At 43.5% G+C, this 16,732-nt stretch overlaps 1 protein-coding gene and 1 long non-coding RNA gene across 3 annotated transcripts in view; one reads left to right on the forward strand and one right to left on the reverse strand.

The window, feature by feature from the left end:
* Sp3 (trans-acting transcription factor 3) overlaps positions 1 to 7,523 on the reverse strand; it is a 44,017-nt gene extending 36,494 nt beyond the window's left edge. The window contains exons 1-3 of one of the 2 annotated variants that reach the window (NM_001018042.3): positions 7,327 to 7,523; positions 6,564 to 6,709; positions 5,975 to 6,106 (exon numbers count right to left, since the gene is read on the reverse strand). In NM_001018042.3, coding sequence (NP_001018052.1) covers positions 5,975 to 6,106; positions 6,564 to 6,709; positions 7,327 to 7,333 — 285 coding nt within the window. In that variant the 5' untranslated portion in view covers positions 7,334 to 7,523. 2 annotated transcript variants of the gene reach the window in all.
* Sp3os (trans-acting transcription factor 3, opposite strand) lies at positions 6,509 to 16,326 on the forward strand. Its single transcript, NR_045269.2, has 3 exons — positions 6,509 to 6,672; positions 14,605 to 14,709; positions 15,449 to 16,326. It is a non-coding gene; the product is annotated as a trans-acting transcription factor 3, opposite strand (long non-coding RNA).
* The last annotated feature ends 406 nt before the right edge of the window (positions 16,327 to 16,732 follow it).

Consider the following 16,732-nt stretch of genomic DNA (forward strand, 5'->3'; position numbering starts at 1 on the left):
GAGTCTTTTAAGGGAATAAAAATAGCAATATCTGAGCTGAGCAGTGGTGGTGTATGCCTTTAATCCCAGCACTTGGGAGGCAGAGGCAGGTGGATTTCTGAGTCTAAGGCCAGCCTGGTCTACAGAGTGAGTTCCAAGACAGCCAGGGCTATACAAAAAAACCTGTCTCAAAACAACAAAAAAAAAGAGAAAAAAAAAAAAGGCATTATCTGACATTTGGCCTTTTCTTTTATGCCAAATACCACAGTAACACACTTTTAAAACAATCCTGTGATTGATAAACACTATTCACATCTACACTTCATAGATGAGAAATAAGAGAGACAAGTCACATAGTTAGCAAACAGCAGACAATAGATAATCCTAAGGTAAATCTACATCTCAACCCAAAGCCCTCTCAACTACTGCTATGCTCACCCCTCTCTGATGACCAGGAGTAAAATATACTAAGACCAATTATAAAATAAAGACACTAGAAAAAAGACCATATATTATTTACCATCAAAATAAAGCCATTTTAACTTCACTGTATTCCATACTGTGAGTTTCAATAACTCTGTATGTCACTGGACCATGAAAAATACAAACATAGCTTATCCAGCAATGTCAAAATAGCTATATAACTGAGCACCAAGGAATCTGTATGATCCAAAACAGTATATCCATTTCTTATGAAGTACTATTTGGGGCAAGTGAATCTGTTTATAACTTACACTAACTTCTGTGGAAAGCTTTTACAACAGTACTTATCTTTAACTTTTTTTTGTTTTTCATAGTCCCCTTTGAGAATATATGAGACACTAAGAAATTCACTACTCAATTTTCATGCAGTTGAAAAGTCTATATTTCAAAGAATGGACCACAGTTCATTTCTGACTTAATGCAAGCAATTTGAGCAGATCTGTGAAGATGAAATAAGCATGTACAAGCAAAACAATAAAAATCTTTGTCCACAAATGGTCACAATTCTATGCAAGCAAATGTAGACACACATGCTAATACAATGTGAAAAGTGATATACACTAGCCACATAATCAAAGCACAATGTGGGAACAGAGAGGGTGTGGGGGTGGGGAATTGTCCACACTAATTTGGAAGTCATATTAGAATGTAAGCTTTTACTTTGGTCAGTTAAGAGGCATTAATAAAGGTATAGAGACGATAAAATCCACAAGACTTTTTAATTCTAACTTAAGGGTCTGAGAGGATCCAGAACAGGCTTATAGTCACACAAAAGCAATGGGGACATTTCTATCAACTTGTAAATGGCTTTACAGAACATGCTAACTTGTTGGACTTTATTCCATTGACAGTTAATGAAAACTATACAAGGTTCATAAAGCAAGTGATTGGTGCAATCACATTTGTATTTATAAAGATAAACTAAAGGCTCAGTGAAGGAGACTGAAATAAATGCAGAAGAAAATAAAGATGAAGAAACTGAACCCACTGCAAATCTCCAGGCCTGAACTCAAATACACTTAAAAACTTAATCTTCAATGTTTATATCAAGGACCAGGCACTGAAGTCACTTTTGGTCAATTCTAATTTAGAATTGAAATTATAACCAGAAGTAATCTTTCCAAACATAAACAATTTGTTTTATTTCAGTCTTTTGGCATTTTAAGTAAATTGATATTTACTTAGTCTATTTTGTATTAAAATCTGCATTAAAATGAATAAAATCCATTCATCGTCTTAAGTTATTGTTCAACTGAAAAATCAACAGATTTTTGCTTGCACTAAATTCACAAACATTCTTGGGTTATTTAGACAATTATAGTACTTTGTCATAAGCTAATTTTACAGAATTGTATTTTTGTCCATTTTCTTTTAAAAGTGACCAATATATGATACCTAAAGATATATAGATAGGTAATTTTTTACAGGAGTAATAATGAAGTAGATTTTAACCATGAGTGAACAGCTTTCTAGTCAACAAATTCCTTGACTATACATAGGTACTCATGTACAAGTCTGCATAAATACTGTCCACCTCACCCCTCCAGAGCTAAGTAAACTACAATCCAACTTCCCAAAGTATAAGCAGTTAAATGAAGGGGGAAATCTGCATATCTGAGGCAAAATAATATATTAAAACTTTTGTGAATAATCCTAAAGTAAAAAGCATTTTTTAAAAATATACTTAAGGCCAGGTACAATTGTTTATCTCTCTAATTCCAAACATTTGGCAGAACCTCAAATTTAAGACCAACCTAGGAGATACATATGTATGTATATGTATATGTGTATGTATATATGACGTCCCTGTCTGAAAAAGAAGAGGGAAAAAAGGAAAGCAAATATATATGCACACAGTATCTATGTGCAAAGCATGTAATTCCAAGTTATCATTAATTATTAAAACTATGATATCAGGTTTTAAAAGCACCCATTAGATAGCTGGAACAAAGATCAATATATACTTTATGAATAAATAAAAGAAATACATAAAAGAAAATTACAGAAAATATATAGAGGACGAAAGAAATCAGTAAAACTGACTTTTTAGATATTAGCACCTACGGAACCAATTTTTAACCTACCTATGTAATTCTACAATGAGCAAGTCCCAAATAGTCCAACACTATAAAGCCTGAAGTTTGAAGCCCTTTCCTTCATAAAAGAAGTTCCATTAACACACCAATAGAAAAGATTAAATACCAGATGGAGAAGTGATAAATTAGAAAGTCATCCAATACCAAAAGGCAGTGACTGGAAATACTACAGAAACAAAGGGAAACACTAATACAACCCAGGCCTTGGATGGCCTTAGGTGCCTGATAACCCTCTATGCAAGTTCCCAAATAAAACTAAGTCTCAGTCAGTCACGCTAATATTCTTATTAGAAAATGAACAAGGAAAAAATCGTCAACATCAAAGTTGATGTAAAAGGCATTGCTCATTCCTCCTGGGTCTATACACCTAACAAGGTGAAAAGGACCATAACCTACAGAGGCCTTGGGTGGTGGTGGCACACCCAATGATGTTGCTATAGCAATTCATGACAAGGGCATTCTCCAATGCAATGAGGCATAAAAATGATGGGTGGAGAGTGAAGGAAAAGCAAAGAACAAGGTCTGTCTTCTTAGATTGTACCAGTGGAAAGGGATAAGAAATTCTCACTGCATTTTGAAATAATGATTAACTTCTTAGCCCCATTAATGGCTTTATAAAAGCCAGAAGGGTGTACCTGAAAATCAGAACAAGTGTGAAACTAAGGTGGAGTCAAATATAATAATTCTTGAGCAGATACTCAAGTAAAATGTCAACTCAAACTGCAAGGGCACTGTAAGGTCTTCCCCACCCCAACTCAGTATGTGGGGGTGGAATGGCAGCCAAGCCTTTGCAAATAAATGCTAGGCAAGCACTGTCACTAAGCTACATCCTGCCCTGTAAGGTCTTAATGGTAAAACTCCCTACTCTTGAAATGAAATCAGTATTCACTTTTTAAATGTGGCAACATTTACCTGCAAAACTAATAAACATTGAATTTGTAACTTAAACCTGTGATTCTTATTACATATGTTTGTATAGTTTATTTCACAAAAGCACAAATAAATTATCATTAAGGTCATGCCTGTAATTTGGACAATATTCGCAGAGATCTCATTTCCTAATTATTAATAATAAAATACAAAGGAACTTTGCTGCATCATCTCTGGATGCCCATTACAGGTCATTATAGATGAAACCACTGTGTCTGTCTAATCTGTAGCTCTGCACACCCTTGGCCAGGATCCTCTATAAGTTCCAAACTCAAATGGTAAAGTCAGTCTCTAGTGAACACTGGCTTCTCAAGGTACTCATCATCTAGAAATACCAAGCTAAATTGTCATTAGGTTGAGCATCTGCATTTGGCTTTGGACAGAACACATTAATAGATATCTTTGTCTAGAACCTAGATTAGAAAATGAACATTAATGGAAAAATTGGCAAAACTCAAAATCTGTAGCTACCCATGTTAGTGATACACAGATTTGAAAACTGTGCCACAATAAGGCAGCACGGGGGGTAGCTGGGTAAAGGTGAAGGTCGTGACTCTGACACTGGATTTCCTGCTTTGCCCTAAATCTAAAAACATCCCACAACCCTCAAGACACTACGGTCCTCTAGTGATCTCCAGTAATTTTAGAGTACTTAAATATATTTAAGTATAGTTTTAAATATTGAAAATATCTTTTAAGCATTCTGAAAAAAACTTTAAACTACTTTTAAACTAGAAACCAACTTTTTTCCCCATTAATGTTCAGACAAAAATGACAGCTCTCATATTTTTCACCTTATTCAACTTTCAGCTCAGTTTACTTCAACTTTGCTCAAAGTGAAAAATTTGGAAGAACTCAGATTTATCGAGCATCAAACATGCACCAAAAAATTCCAAGTTTAGAGGCTTCTCTAGCAAACTGTATTTTCATATTATTACTTTTACTAAATTCAGAGTGTTCATGTTCATCTGGCAGGAAATGGTGTTCTTAGTAATGTTGTGATAGGTCAGAGATCTTAAAGAAGCCCAAGAACATGACACAAACACATGGCTGGGGTCAGTCTAGTGATCCACTAGAGTTGGAGTCTAAGCATGATGCTTTCAACCCTGTGCTTCTCCTCACCACTCCCCTCCCCATCTGTAAGCACATTCTGAAACTTTGATAGTTACATGAAAAATTGCACTTTATTTAAAGTTTATTTTTCAATTTTACTTCTGAGGTAGTTTATTAAGGAAAACAATAAACTTAATTTGACACTTTGGGACTAGGGAAATATAACTTACTTTAAAAGTTTACTAATCTGCTTAACGTTTCTTTAAATTTAAAAGTTTTCCCAAACAGCTTTTGATATTTTAATATGCTTAAAAAATACATGACATTAAAAATGCTCCCACTGTCCATAGTCTAATTTCAGACTAAAAATATCTATTTACTAATACAGAGTAACAACGTTGAATGACTAGTATACAACAGCTAACTTTTCTAACAGTGACAACTAAACTGACACTACATAAATCGATTGCTATAAACCTCTTAAAAACTTAGTCTTGAGGCGTGTTTTAACTATCTTAACAGGTGAACACACCTTTTCACAGTAAGCTAAGAGCAGCAATGGTCCACACAGATGTAAAATTCACATTGTCTACAGCACCTAATTTTACACTGAGTCTTCACTAAGACTTGCCGCTCCTCTCCACAACCTAGAGGTTCTAAAATTTACAAAAGAATCCCATCAGACTCGTTATAATAAAAATAACATTTAGCCAACCAATTTCAACTCTTAAAAGTATGAAGTGTGCTAACAAGCATGTAAACAAAATGACTTTCATCTACTTTTTAAGATTGATATTCTAGAAAACCTCAAAGGCCAAAGTTATTACTAACTTCAAATTCAAATTTCAATAGCCTCCCAACTATTTCACTTAACCCTACTCAGAACAAAACTAGTGCAAAGTTGGAGTAGTCTGCAAAACGCCAACAATTCTGAATGATCAGGTTAAAAAATAATAATAATAAAAATGTTCGTCCCTGCGTATAAAAGAACACCCTCCTTAAATGATCAAATACCCAAGATCTGGAAACTTGCTCCAGATTCAAAAACTCTAGAAACTAGAGCCATCCTTGCCTCGGTAGGTGATACTATCTGTGACCGATAGGCTGTGCTTGCAAATGTAGTGCAAAGAGCGAGTGAGTTTTCAAGTCCTGATACGAATTACTTAAACATCCATTTTGGAGTCCCGTGCCCACCCCCCACCTCCTCCGTCTCAGACTTCATTTTGTGAGGAATTTTGCGCGCGATGCCGCAGTGACAATCTCCGGAAAGCGCGGGCCGGCCCGGGCTCCCACCGGGGACGCGAGCGAGCAGGGAAGCGCGGCAGAGCCGGACGGCCCGCGCGTGACGGCCGCGCGGCGGCGGGAGGCCTTGGGCTGGCGGGCTGGCGGGCGGGCGCGCCGCAGGCCCGGGATGGCGGGCGGGCGGGACTTACCGCTCCGGCGGCGGCGGCGGGGACCCCGGCGGCGGCGGCAACGGCCGCCTCCTCGTCGTCGTCGCCCGGCGATGGCGGCCCTATCTTGCTGCAGGTAGCGGCCAGCAGAGCGAGCGGTGACGGCTGAGTGTCCTACCCGCGATGGGCGGGTTCAGAGAGGGAGACAGGGAGGGGGGTGGCGGTTAGGGCCGGGCCCGCTCGCACAGGAAGTACGGCTCGCTCCGCGCCTGGCCGCGCCGCCAACCCGGCCCCGCGCTCTCCTCCTCCTCCTCCTCCGGGGTCTGCGGCGCCTCTCCCCGCGCTCGGTGGCCCGCGGCGGACGGCTGCGCGCCGGGCCTCTTCCCTCCGTCCGGATCCCACCCGGGAGGGCGCGCACACTTGCACACTCACACACACACAAACACACACACAAAAAGGCGGCGGGCGGGGGCGCGCGGGCGGGGTCGGAGCGTTGGCGCCTCGGGCGGGCAGCTCCCGGGGCGGGGGAGGGGCGGGCGAGCGCGCGCGGGAGGGAGGGAGGGAAGGAGGGAGGGCGAGGGGAGGAGAAAGCGGCGCGCGGGGAGCCCGGCCGCGCTCAGCCGCTCCTCACCTGGGCCGCCGCCGCCGCCGCGCCGTTTCCGTGCTGCTGCTGTTGCTGCTGCTGCTGCTGTAGATACTCGCCGTGGCCGCCGCCGCCTCCGCCGCCGTCCACGTCCAAGGCAGCCATTTCCTCTTGTTTCACGGGCTTTTCGGGAGCTGCAGGCACAGCGCGGGGGGAGGGGGGAGGAGGAGGGTGGGGTGGGGAGGAAGGCGGGTGCGGGGAGGGAGGGGGCCCGCGAGCCGCGGCCACATTAGTGAGCGCCGGGCGGCCCGGGCCCTGCCCCTCCCCTGCCCTCCCCCCGGCCGCGGCGGCCACGGCGGCGGCGGCGCGCTCCCTCCTCCCCTCCTGCTGCCCCCGCCCGCCGCGGCTGTAACCCTCCTCCTCCTCGTTCCCTCCTCCTCCTCCCCGCGCTGCCCCTGCCCCCTCTCCTCTCCTCTCCTCTCCTCCCCTTTCCCTCCGCGGCGCTCGCTCCTCTCGCACCGTCAGTCACTCGCACACGCCCGCCCGCCGCCGCCGCCCGCGCCCGCACACAGGGGGGATGCGCTCCCGGCGGACCGGGCCGCCCGCCCGGAGCCCGGCGGGCACTCGGCGCTGGGGCTGGAAGGGCTGGACAGCTGGCTGGCGGAGATGGGAGTGCGGCTTTCTGCCTCCGCCGACACTCGGTCGCACGCTCCCGGAGGCCGGGAGCCGGCGGTGGCGGCCCCGGGCTGGCTGTGGGCGGCAGTGGCAGCGGCGGAGGCAGCGAGGGTTGCTCTCTCTCGGCTTTACGTACCGGTCATAGTGTGTTTAGGACAGCTCAGGCGGGGCTCCCCGCCGCCTTACACATGGTGAGAAGCGAAGGCGGCGGCGGCGGGAGAGGATGCGGGAAGCGGCGGCGGACACGGCCGGAGCGGTCCGGGGAATTTTTTTTTTCCTATTTTGATTGACTGTGCGGGAAACACAAAAGGTGGAGCCTCCAGCCCAAAAGGGGGGAAGAGGGCGACAGCCCGCCCGGAAGTTCCGCCCCTCTTCCCGGCTCTCATTTGCCGCTAGGCTCTCCGTCAGCTCTGTTCATTGGTCCGGACGCCTGTCCGTCGCTCGGCCTGGCGGCGGGCTTCCTGTTTGCCCCCGGGTTGAAGGGGAGAGACAATGAGCGGCCGTGGCGCCGTAGGTTCTCCAGAACGGCCCCGGCTCGCGCGTTACCCCGCTGTGCCAGCCTCGTTCCTCGGCTGCGGCTGCCAGACCCGAGGCGCAGGCCTCTTCCACTGGCTGGCCCTGTGTGCAGGCCTCGCCAGGCTGTCGGGGAGCCGAGCTGGGGAGGAAGTCCGTCCCCGGTGGCTCCGGCTCCACTCGACGTCTCCTCCATCCTGGCAGCCGACCGGACTGGATCTCCCCAGGGCCCGGGCGCTCGGAGCTGCGTCTTGCCAGCGCTGCCAGGAGGCCACCGCCGCTCGGCCCCAGGGCTGCTGCTGCTACTGAGCAAACCGGACCCGCCCCACGAGCCCTGGGGGAGGGAGCTGGTATTGGGGGAGACACCCCCTCCGAGGCTGGAGGAGGACGTTTTCACACACATTCAGCTCTTGGTCGCAAGTCGGATCCATCACCTTCTCATCCTCCCGAGCTTAGCCCGTGGTTACCAACCATCTACTTTTGTGGACCCTGGAGGCGGGCACTTAGAGCAAAAAGATATCTCCAGTCCCTTCATAAAGAAAAAAGGTTTTAGTTCTGGCCAGTGATATCAAAGCAGGCTTAGTTATGTTTTTATTCAATGAGATACAGTCACCCTTTAAAATCAGTTTGCTGCACACACAAACTACCTGCTTCTTAACCAAGAAAGTCAGTCAACATTTGTTAAAACAGTACATCTAAAAAGTATCCTTCCTCTTGGGAGCGTTTAGTTACTTTTTTTTTTTTTTTTAAATTTTGTACTTAGTGGTGTATTAACACCCCTTCCTTTGACATCCTCAATGCCTTGCAGTCAGTCATTCAGGAGAAAAAAGTGTTCTGCAAACAACAGACAGAACGTTGTCTATTACCTCTAGATACTTTTGCTTAAGAAAGGTTGAATTTAAGAGTAGGAAACACTATCCACAATACTTTTATTAGAAATCTACCTCAAGCAAGAATAAACATCCCAATTATTGTACTTGTATGTTTTGTATGAGGTTGAAGGCAAAGCATTTAAACTAGCTTTGTATACACGAACTTGAAAATTCATGGGGGGGAGGGGCAGTGCATACATCGGTTTCAGAAGCCTTTTTGGACTTGTTTTTTTGTTTTTTGGTTTTTTCTCGTTGGTTGTGGTTTTTGTTTTCAAGACAGTTTCATGTGTAGCCTTGGTTGTCCTGAAACTGGATTTGTAGACCAGGTTCACCTGGAACTCACAGAAACCCACCTGCCTCTGCCTCCTGAGTACTGGGATTAAAAGTGGGGGCCATCTCCGCCAACTACTTCGTGGTAATTTTTAATACAGTGACACATGTTCTCTTTCTCTTGTGTCATGCAAGCAAGAACAGTCTTTCAGGGCCAAAAACCAGATAACTCAAACTAGCTGTTTTGAGGCAAAGCTCTTAAAAATGCACATCAGTGCTGGGCGGTGTTGACACACGCCTTTAATCCCAGCACTTGGGAGGCAGAGGCAGGCGGATTTCTGAGTTCAAAGCCAACCTGGTCTACAGAGTGAGTTCCAGGACAGACAGGGCTACACAGAGAAACCCTGTCTCGAAAAAACAAAAACCAAAAAAAAAAAAAAAAAAAAAAAAAGAATGAACATCAGCAAGAGTATGACTCAGCATAAGGTGAGATTCAGTAGACTTCTCCAACCACAGTTGAGTCACTGTGACACCCTATGTTAAGATGACCAAAAGCAAAATGGTCTCTTGCAAGAATACTTATTTCTTAACTAGTGCAAATACACTAAAGTATATGCAAAGCATAAAGCCGGTATTTAGATAAATACATGTAGTAACATACAGTATAATTTACGGTGGATTAATATGTTTTTGTACAGTCATTAAATGAGAATCAAGTATTATCATGAACAAATCTCGAAACAACAGTAAGATCTGTTTTCCCCTGTCCCCACGACTTGGCCCAGTTTCTTGTTTTCTCTCAAGATTTTCACAAGCTATTCCTGGCCAAGAAACAAAACCAGATCACCCTATTCCCCAGTAGACTAGGACAAAGTTGGTAATAACATCAGCTACAACTCCAAGAGAAGGAAATCAAGCTTAGTCTGTAAGGTACCTCACTGACTAGCTAGAAACGTTATATGGTGTCATGGTCAGCGATTAGTCTACCATATCAAACTAAAATGGAGGTACTATGGGGGGGGGGGGGGGTTTGGGCTCTGAATTTTTTCTTCATCTAATGAGTAGGTTCAGAATATGTAGACCTGTGCTAATTATTAAAGGATATTTTAAAACATACTAAGTTGTGACTATATACGGATATACATAATAACTGTTAGTGTTAGTTTTACTTGTCAATTTAACACAATCTAGAATTACCTGAAAAGACAGTCTTAATGAGGGATTATCTGGATCCGTCTGACCTGTGTCTATGAGGGACTGTCTTCATTAAATTAACTGATATGGAAAGACATAGTCCACTGTGAGTGGCACCGTTTCCTTCATTTATTTGGGTCCTGGACCATATAAGAGCAGAGACAATAGGCTGAGCTGTAAACATGCAAGCATTCAATTCTCTTTTAGTAAGGATTCGATGTGACCTAAAGTCCAATATGACTGAAGTTCCTGCTTCCTTGGGTTCCCTTCTAGAAAGGACTGAAATAAATTTTTCTTCTTTTAAAGTTGTTCTTTGTCAGGGTATTGTATCACTGCAACCAGAAATGATAGCAATACAGAAATTCACTGTAAGTCTTCAAGATGCTAAGTTTTAAACAGTTAAGGACAAAAGTGAGGACCAGCCAGATGGCTTAGCAGATCGGGAGGGCTTGTAGCCAAACCTGACAACACTTCAGTCGCAGGAATCCACATGATGGAGAAACTGTCCCTCAAGTTGTCACCTTACCATGACACGTGCTGTAGTATAAAGCACAAATTCCATAAATGAGGAAAATGAGATTTAAATGGAATTCCTAGGTGTTGTGCTTACATGTCCAAGTTTTAGTTAAGTTAGGCTGAGGGTATCACCATACTTCATATTGTGTTAATATTACGCAATCCTGTTTTAACCTTTTTAAACAAATGAGTACCTGTCGAGACAGTAAAACAAGCATGTCCTGACTGACCAGGAAGAGTCAGTGACTCCATATGACGAAGGCTCCAGCCTTAGCCACTAGAAAATTGGACTGAAATGAGGACTGGGAGCAACTCGGAGACAGTTGAGGCATACAGGTCTGGGTGCCAGAAGATGGACATGGCCTATGGGTGGAAGGATTTGGATGCATGGATAAAACAAGGAGGGGGTCACTGCGCAGACTCGGGAGCCTTTGCCACGTTCTTAGAACTCTGTCCATGAACAAGTTCCTTGGCAAAAAAAAAAATTCTGCCAGGCCTGGTGGCGTACACCTTTAATGTCAGCACTTGGGAGGCAGAGGCAGGCGGGTTTCTGAGTGTGAGTTCCAGGGCTACACAGCACCCTGACTTTAATTAATAAATAAAAAATTTTTTTAAGTTTAAAAAAATTAAAAACTTTTCCATGTAGGTCAGGCTTGGTATACCTTGTAATCCCAGGACTTGGCAGGTTGAGGCAGGAGAATCTCAAACTCAAAGCATGCTGGGCTACACAGTGAAACTGTCTCAAAATGAGAGGTAACAAGGGCCAGCTGTAATCTCAGTGGTCACGGACTTATCTAGTGTGTCAGCACCTCTGTGTTCACTCCCCACGTAACCCAGTGTATAAACCCTCCACGGGATGGTGCAGGTACCTCCGGGGCTGTTCTGTTTCTTCCTTATGCAAGCTCTCCAGAACTTGCCTTCCTGACACCAGTTTCAACATACAACCCTGAAACACTTCCTCCTGAGAATGCTCTCCTCCCTAAACCTCAGCTGCTTTCTGGTTTTCTCTCAAATGAAGTCTCCATTTTTGCTACACTGTCCAATTTAAAAAAAAAAAAAGAAAAGAAACAAAGAAAAAATATATAGGGCAGTGAAAATGCTTGTTGTCTGTTCCTTACAGCACCCACTAACCACACACAACCATTAGTGCTGGAAACATGACCGAGTGGCTGGGCAATTGAGTTATTTTAATGATTGTAAACTTAAATGACTGCACATGGCCAAGGGCAAATGTATTGGAGAGCACTGCTTTGAGTATCTGCCTGCTTCCAAGCCCTACATATAAATACCTGTCCTTCCCTGGGGAAGCTCAGCCTTCCTGCAACCCCTGGCCATCATTGTAAACTCAGGCCCATGCCTGACCTTTAGTAGTCTGCTGTCTGCTGTTCAGTATCCGTAGGCACCATAAATTCCTCCTAAATGTTTCACTTAGCCTCAAACTGCAAACTCGCAAAATTGAACTCCAGCCTGTCTGACACAGCTCCGCCTTCCCTTTGGACACTCTGTCCCCAACAATGATGCTGTCATTCTCTCAGAAGTCCAGGCAGGAGTCAGGTTTGATACATCTCCCCAGCCTTCCCACTAGCAGAAGCCATGTAGTACTGGCAAGTTTTCCTGCATAATCTCTCTTAATGACTTGTTTGTTACAACCACAAGATTTATTGACCCCTGTTCTGCAAAACACTGCAACGATCTTACCCTCAGCAAATTAAAATGTACACAAATCAAAATCACAGAAATGAAAAATTAAGTCTAAAGCACACAGTGGTTAGAGGACTCACCTAGGGTCCTGCACTCATTTCCCTCTACCACAAAAGATTTTTAAAAACCAAATGTATTGCCATAGAAGGTCTCTCGAGTGTCTCTCAGACCAATGGCTGATGCAGCAAAGCGTGCTTTGCTCCACACCCTTCCCTGTCTCAATGTCTGCCACTCTATTCTTCCTTTTCCGAGCTCCTGCACCTTTGTGGATCCTGTGCAAGGACATCCCTCCTAAACCCTCACTGTCCCACAGTTAACCCCTCTTGTGCCTTGCCAACAGGAGTTCCCATCCTGGACTCTCTGTGTTTCTAGCAACTCAGACAAGAATTTAAGCTCAAAGCAAGCCTTCCCATAAAGCCATCACTTCCAGCTGTAATTCCCTCCTTTTTAGCTTTCCATTGCACTTCTAGGGTACCCTTCAGTGGCTCTTGTAACTCATGATTTACATGATAAAGGCCCTATCTGTATGTAATACGGTCTGAGCCCTCCAAGTTGAAGAAGACAGCTTGCAAGTCCCAGGCCAGGCTGGGCCACAAGTCTACCATTCAACTCATGATATAGAGATGTGAAGTCATGACCTTCAGGTGTGTACCCTTTCTTCAGTGAGCCTCTAGGCTCCACTGCATAGTTCCATACTGTTGGGCAAGATGGCCCTTGTTAAACTTGTCACAAAACAAAAGACATGAACAAGGGAGAGGAACCTATAGGGACAAGGAAGGGGGCAGCCAGCCTGAGAAGACAAGGGAGAGTGTGGGAGGAGAATAATTAGAATAAATTAAATACACTTATGAAATGGTCAAAGAGCCGGGCGTGGTGGCGCATGCCTTTAATCCCAGCACTCGGGAGGCAGAGGCAGGTGGATTTCTGAGTTCCAGGCCAGCCTGGTCTACAGAGTAAGTTCCAGTATCAGCCAGGGCTACACAGAGAAACCCTATCTCGTAAAAAAAAAAAAAAAGAAAGAAAGAAATGGTCAAGGAACAAATTTCATTGAAAAGAAAAATTTTTAGGATACATAAAATGTATAGATACATATAAAATTCCATCTTGGTGTATAGAAATGTTTCAAAACATGCAAAAATTGTAATCATACCATATTAACAAAACCAAACAAAAACAAACTGATAAAATAACTTACAAAGCAATACTTACATATCATCTAATATTAAAATATGTACTATATACAAGTCTTAACACATAATAATTAAATGGCTCTGTCTATGCCTTTAGGCCATCTATAACTCAAGCATTCTGTCATCCATGATGACAAGTGACCTTAATTGTATATTCCTGTGAGTTGTTTTTCTTACTCTATCAAAAGTGTGTTTAATTTCTCTAGTCAATATTTTGCCTTAAAGCTCTGGAATTATTCCTATTATTCTAGTTTATTGATATGCTTTTCCTTCTCCACTCTTTGAATGTTCTGACTTTACACTCCTGTGAGATAATCTTTCTACTTCATATCTCCTCTACCCTGAACTGAATTAAGCCATTTATCTGCTTATGTTCCTGGGCTACTCGACTCATTTCGTTCTTTCTTTGTATTGATGAACCCTCCCTCTAGTTTTGTGTAACAAGCTTACTCCATGTTCCTTCTTCCAAACCATTGGAATAATGAATAAAATTGGTCCTAATATTGATCGCTAGAGCTTCATGGTCCATCCATCCAAACCATTCCACACTTTGATATCAAAATCAATGTTTAATCGACTTAAGTAGTTCATCCCTGTGCCATACTCAGCTGACATTGAGATCTCTGATTGTACGGTGTCATTTCCTGGCACTGTGTCCCAAAGTCTTAAGTCATTGATTGGTTCTTGGCTTCCTCCAATATTATTTATTATTAGATTCAGCAATTATTTCCTAACAATGAGGTAGATAAGATGAATTCATGCAGACTCTCTTTAAATTAAATCATAACTTTCTGATGTTTCCAATTGTTGATTTCCTAAAAAAAAATCCACCAATACCTTCGGTACAGACACTAATCTTAATAATTCTAAATCTTGTACTCAGGGTGGGGAAGAGGGTACTTAGTGAATTTTAATGAGAGTTTTGCCTATTATACATTACACATTATAACTGTCAAAGACATAAGATAAAACATTTCAAGTCCCCTTTTGTCTTTATGGAAGAATCTGAACATCTATTAAGAATCAAGAAGAAAATATTTGAATCACAATAGTGAAAACTCAGGAGCTGTAATCCATAAATGATGTTCTACTATAGATAAATTATACTTGATTTTAAAATGTATTTTAATTTTATGTGTATGGATGTTTTGTCTGCAGGTATGCCTGCTGCTCATGGAGGGAAGAAGTGAGCTTGTAATCCCTTTGGAGCTAGAGTTACAGATGGCTATGAGTTGCCACAGGGATCCTGGAGATTTGACCGAGGTACTTTGGAAGAGTATCCATTGCTCTCGACTTCTGCCATCTCTGCCATCTCTCCAGCCTCTAGTTTCTTTGATGATACAAATAAATACATCAGTAAATTCCTCACTCTAAAAAACCCCAGCTGAACCCCGTTGGAGGGTGGGGTGATACAGATCTCTAGAGAGTATCTCATCGGCTATTTCTTGTAGAAACTGTGGAGTTTCAGTCTGTTGGTATGTATTGTAATGTTAAATTCTGCCTACAGCAGACTTGTCAAGTTTACAAACTTTTGTAGTGCAAACCTTGTTCCTTAATATAATATTTCACGTTTACAAGCTTTTGTTGTGCAAACTCTGTTCCTTGCTTTAAAACAGTTGCTTAAATAAAATTGGCTACAGCCAATTACAGGAAGGATTAGAGGTAGATGGCTTTTGAGTTACCCCAGGGGACTGAGGAGAGACCAGCAAGAAAGAAGGGAGAATTAGAGGAGAGGAAGCCACCATGGGGAGAGATAGACCACGAGCACATGGCCAGGAGAAGCAGCAAGTATCTGGGGACATAGCCAGGCCAGCAATTAGAAGAGTTAGGTTAGGAGTGACTACCCAATAATTGTCGCAGCCAAAGAAAATAGCCACAGTCTGAATCTCATTTATTTTTAAGCTAGTCAGAGATAAGCTTAAATTGGTTGTACTACAGCAAATCTTTCTAAAATTACATTTACTTTTTTTATTTGTATTGGTGCATGCCCACGTGGAGCCAGAAGACCACTCACAGGTTGATCCTCTTGTTCCACGATGTGAGTTGCAGATATCAAACTCAGGTGGCCAGGCCTGGCAGCAAGCTCTTCTGGCCGTTCAGCCATCTCACTGGCCCTGTGGAAATCTTTTGAAGAAGATGGACTCACATGAGCACAAGTTCAGAAATGAATAGTTTGAAAGTAGGTTCTTGGAAAATAAATAAATAAATAAATAAATAAAGACAATGGAATGGAAAGAAGCAAATCTCCTGCAAGCTTGTTTAATATACACTAACAGTGAATACATTAGAAGGCCAGATGAATAAACAGAGTTCCCTGTAAATAGCACACACTTGCATCTCCTTTAATACGACAGCTAAACAAGACAGGACACTAATGTGAATTGGCTTGATTTTTCTGAAATCAGGAAACCTTGCACATCCTAGGACCACAGTAAATGTATTGAATTGATATTTAACTTCTTCAGCTCAGTTATCCTGTAAGACCCCAACTCAATGTGTTTCTTAGACCCCTAGAAACAAAGCCCAGCATGGAGTTCTTTGTTCTTTCGCCTTCAGCCTGAGAGAACGATGACCACTGGGTGGCCCACCCAGGTGCCTGACTCATTGTGTAAGGGACCAAGAATGTTTGCCAAAGATAGCCTGTAACCTTTCCGTGAGAGATGAGCTGTAATTCGTCATCCCCATTCTTAGGATGTTTACTCAGCTTCCCCATTCTTTGTGGTCTTATCCTCCCCTCACTTTGCGGTTTATTCTTTAAAAACCCTCAACTGCAACTGCAGGGTTGGGGGTGGAGGTGTTGATCTCCTCTGCCCCTGTACAGTTACGAGCTTGGCCTCAGCATGCTGATTCCCGAATAAACCTCATGCGATATTGCATCAAGAACAGTTTCTCTCAAGTTATTGGGGTGTCGCCTCATCCCGGGACTTGGGCAAGGGTCTCTCCTGAAACGAGGATCTTTCAATCCTATCAGCTGTTCCTGACTTGTTTAGGATTTTTCTTTTATTCCTCCCTTCCCTGGTGCCCATGGGAGTCAAAAGGGCATTGGATCCTGTGGAATTGGAATTACAGATGGTTTCAAACCATCATGTGCGTGCTGGGAAACAAACCTGGGTCCTCTCACAAGAGCAACAGATGTTCTGAGCTGCTACACTATCATCTCTCCAGACTGCTAGAATTCATTTATTTGTGCGTGTTTTTGTTTTTGTTTTGCTTTTTCTGGACTTCTCTGTGTAGCCCTAGCCCTGGCTGTCCTGGCACTCACTCGGTATCCAGGCTGGCCTAGAAC

The sequence above is a fragment of the Mus musculus genome, chromosome 2 (genome assembly GCF_000001635.26).
Source record: "Mus musculus strain C57BL/6J chromosome 2, GRCm38.p6 C57BL/6J".
NCBI classification, from domain to species: Eukaryota; Metazoa; Chordata; class Mammalia; order Rodentia; family Muridae; genus Mus; species Mus musculus.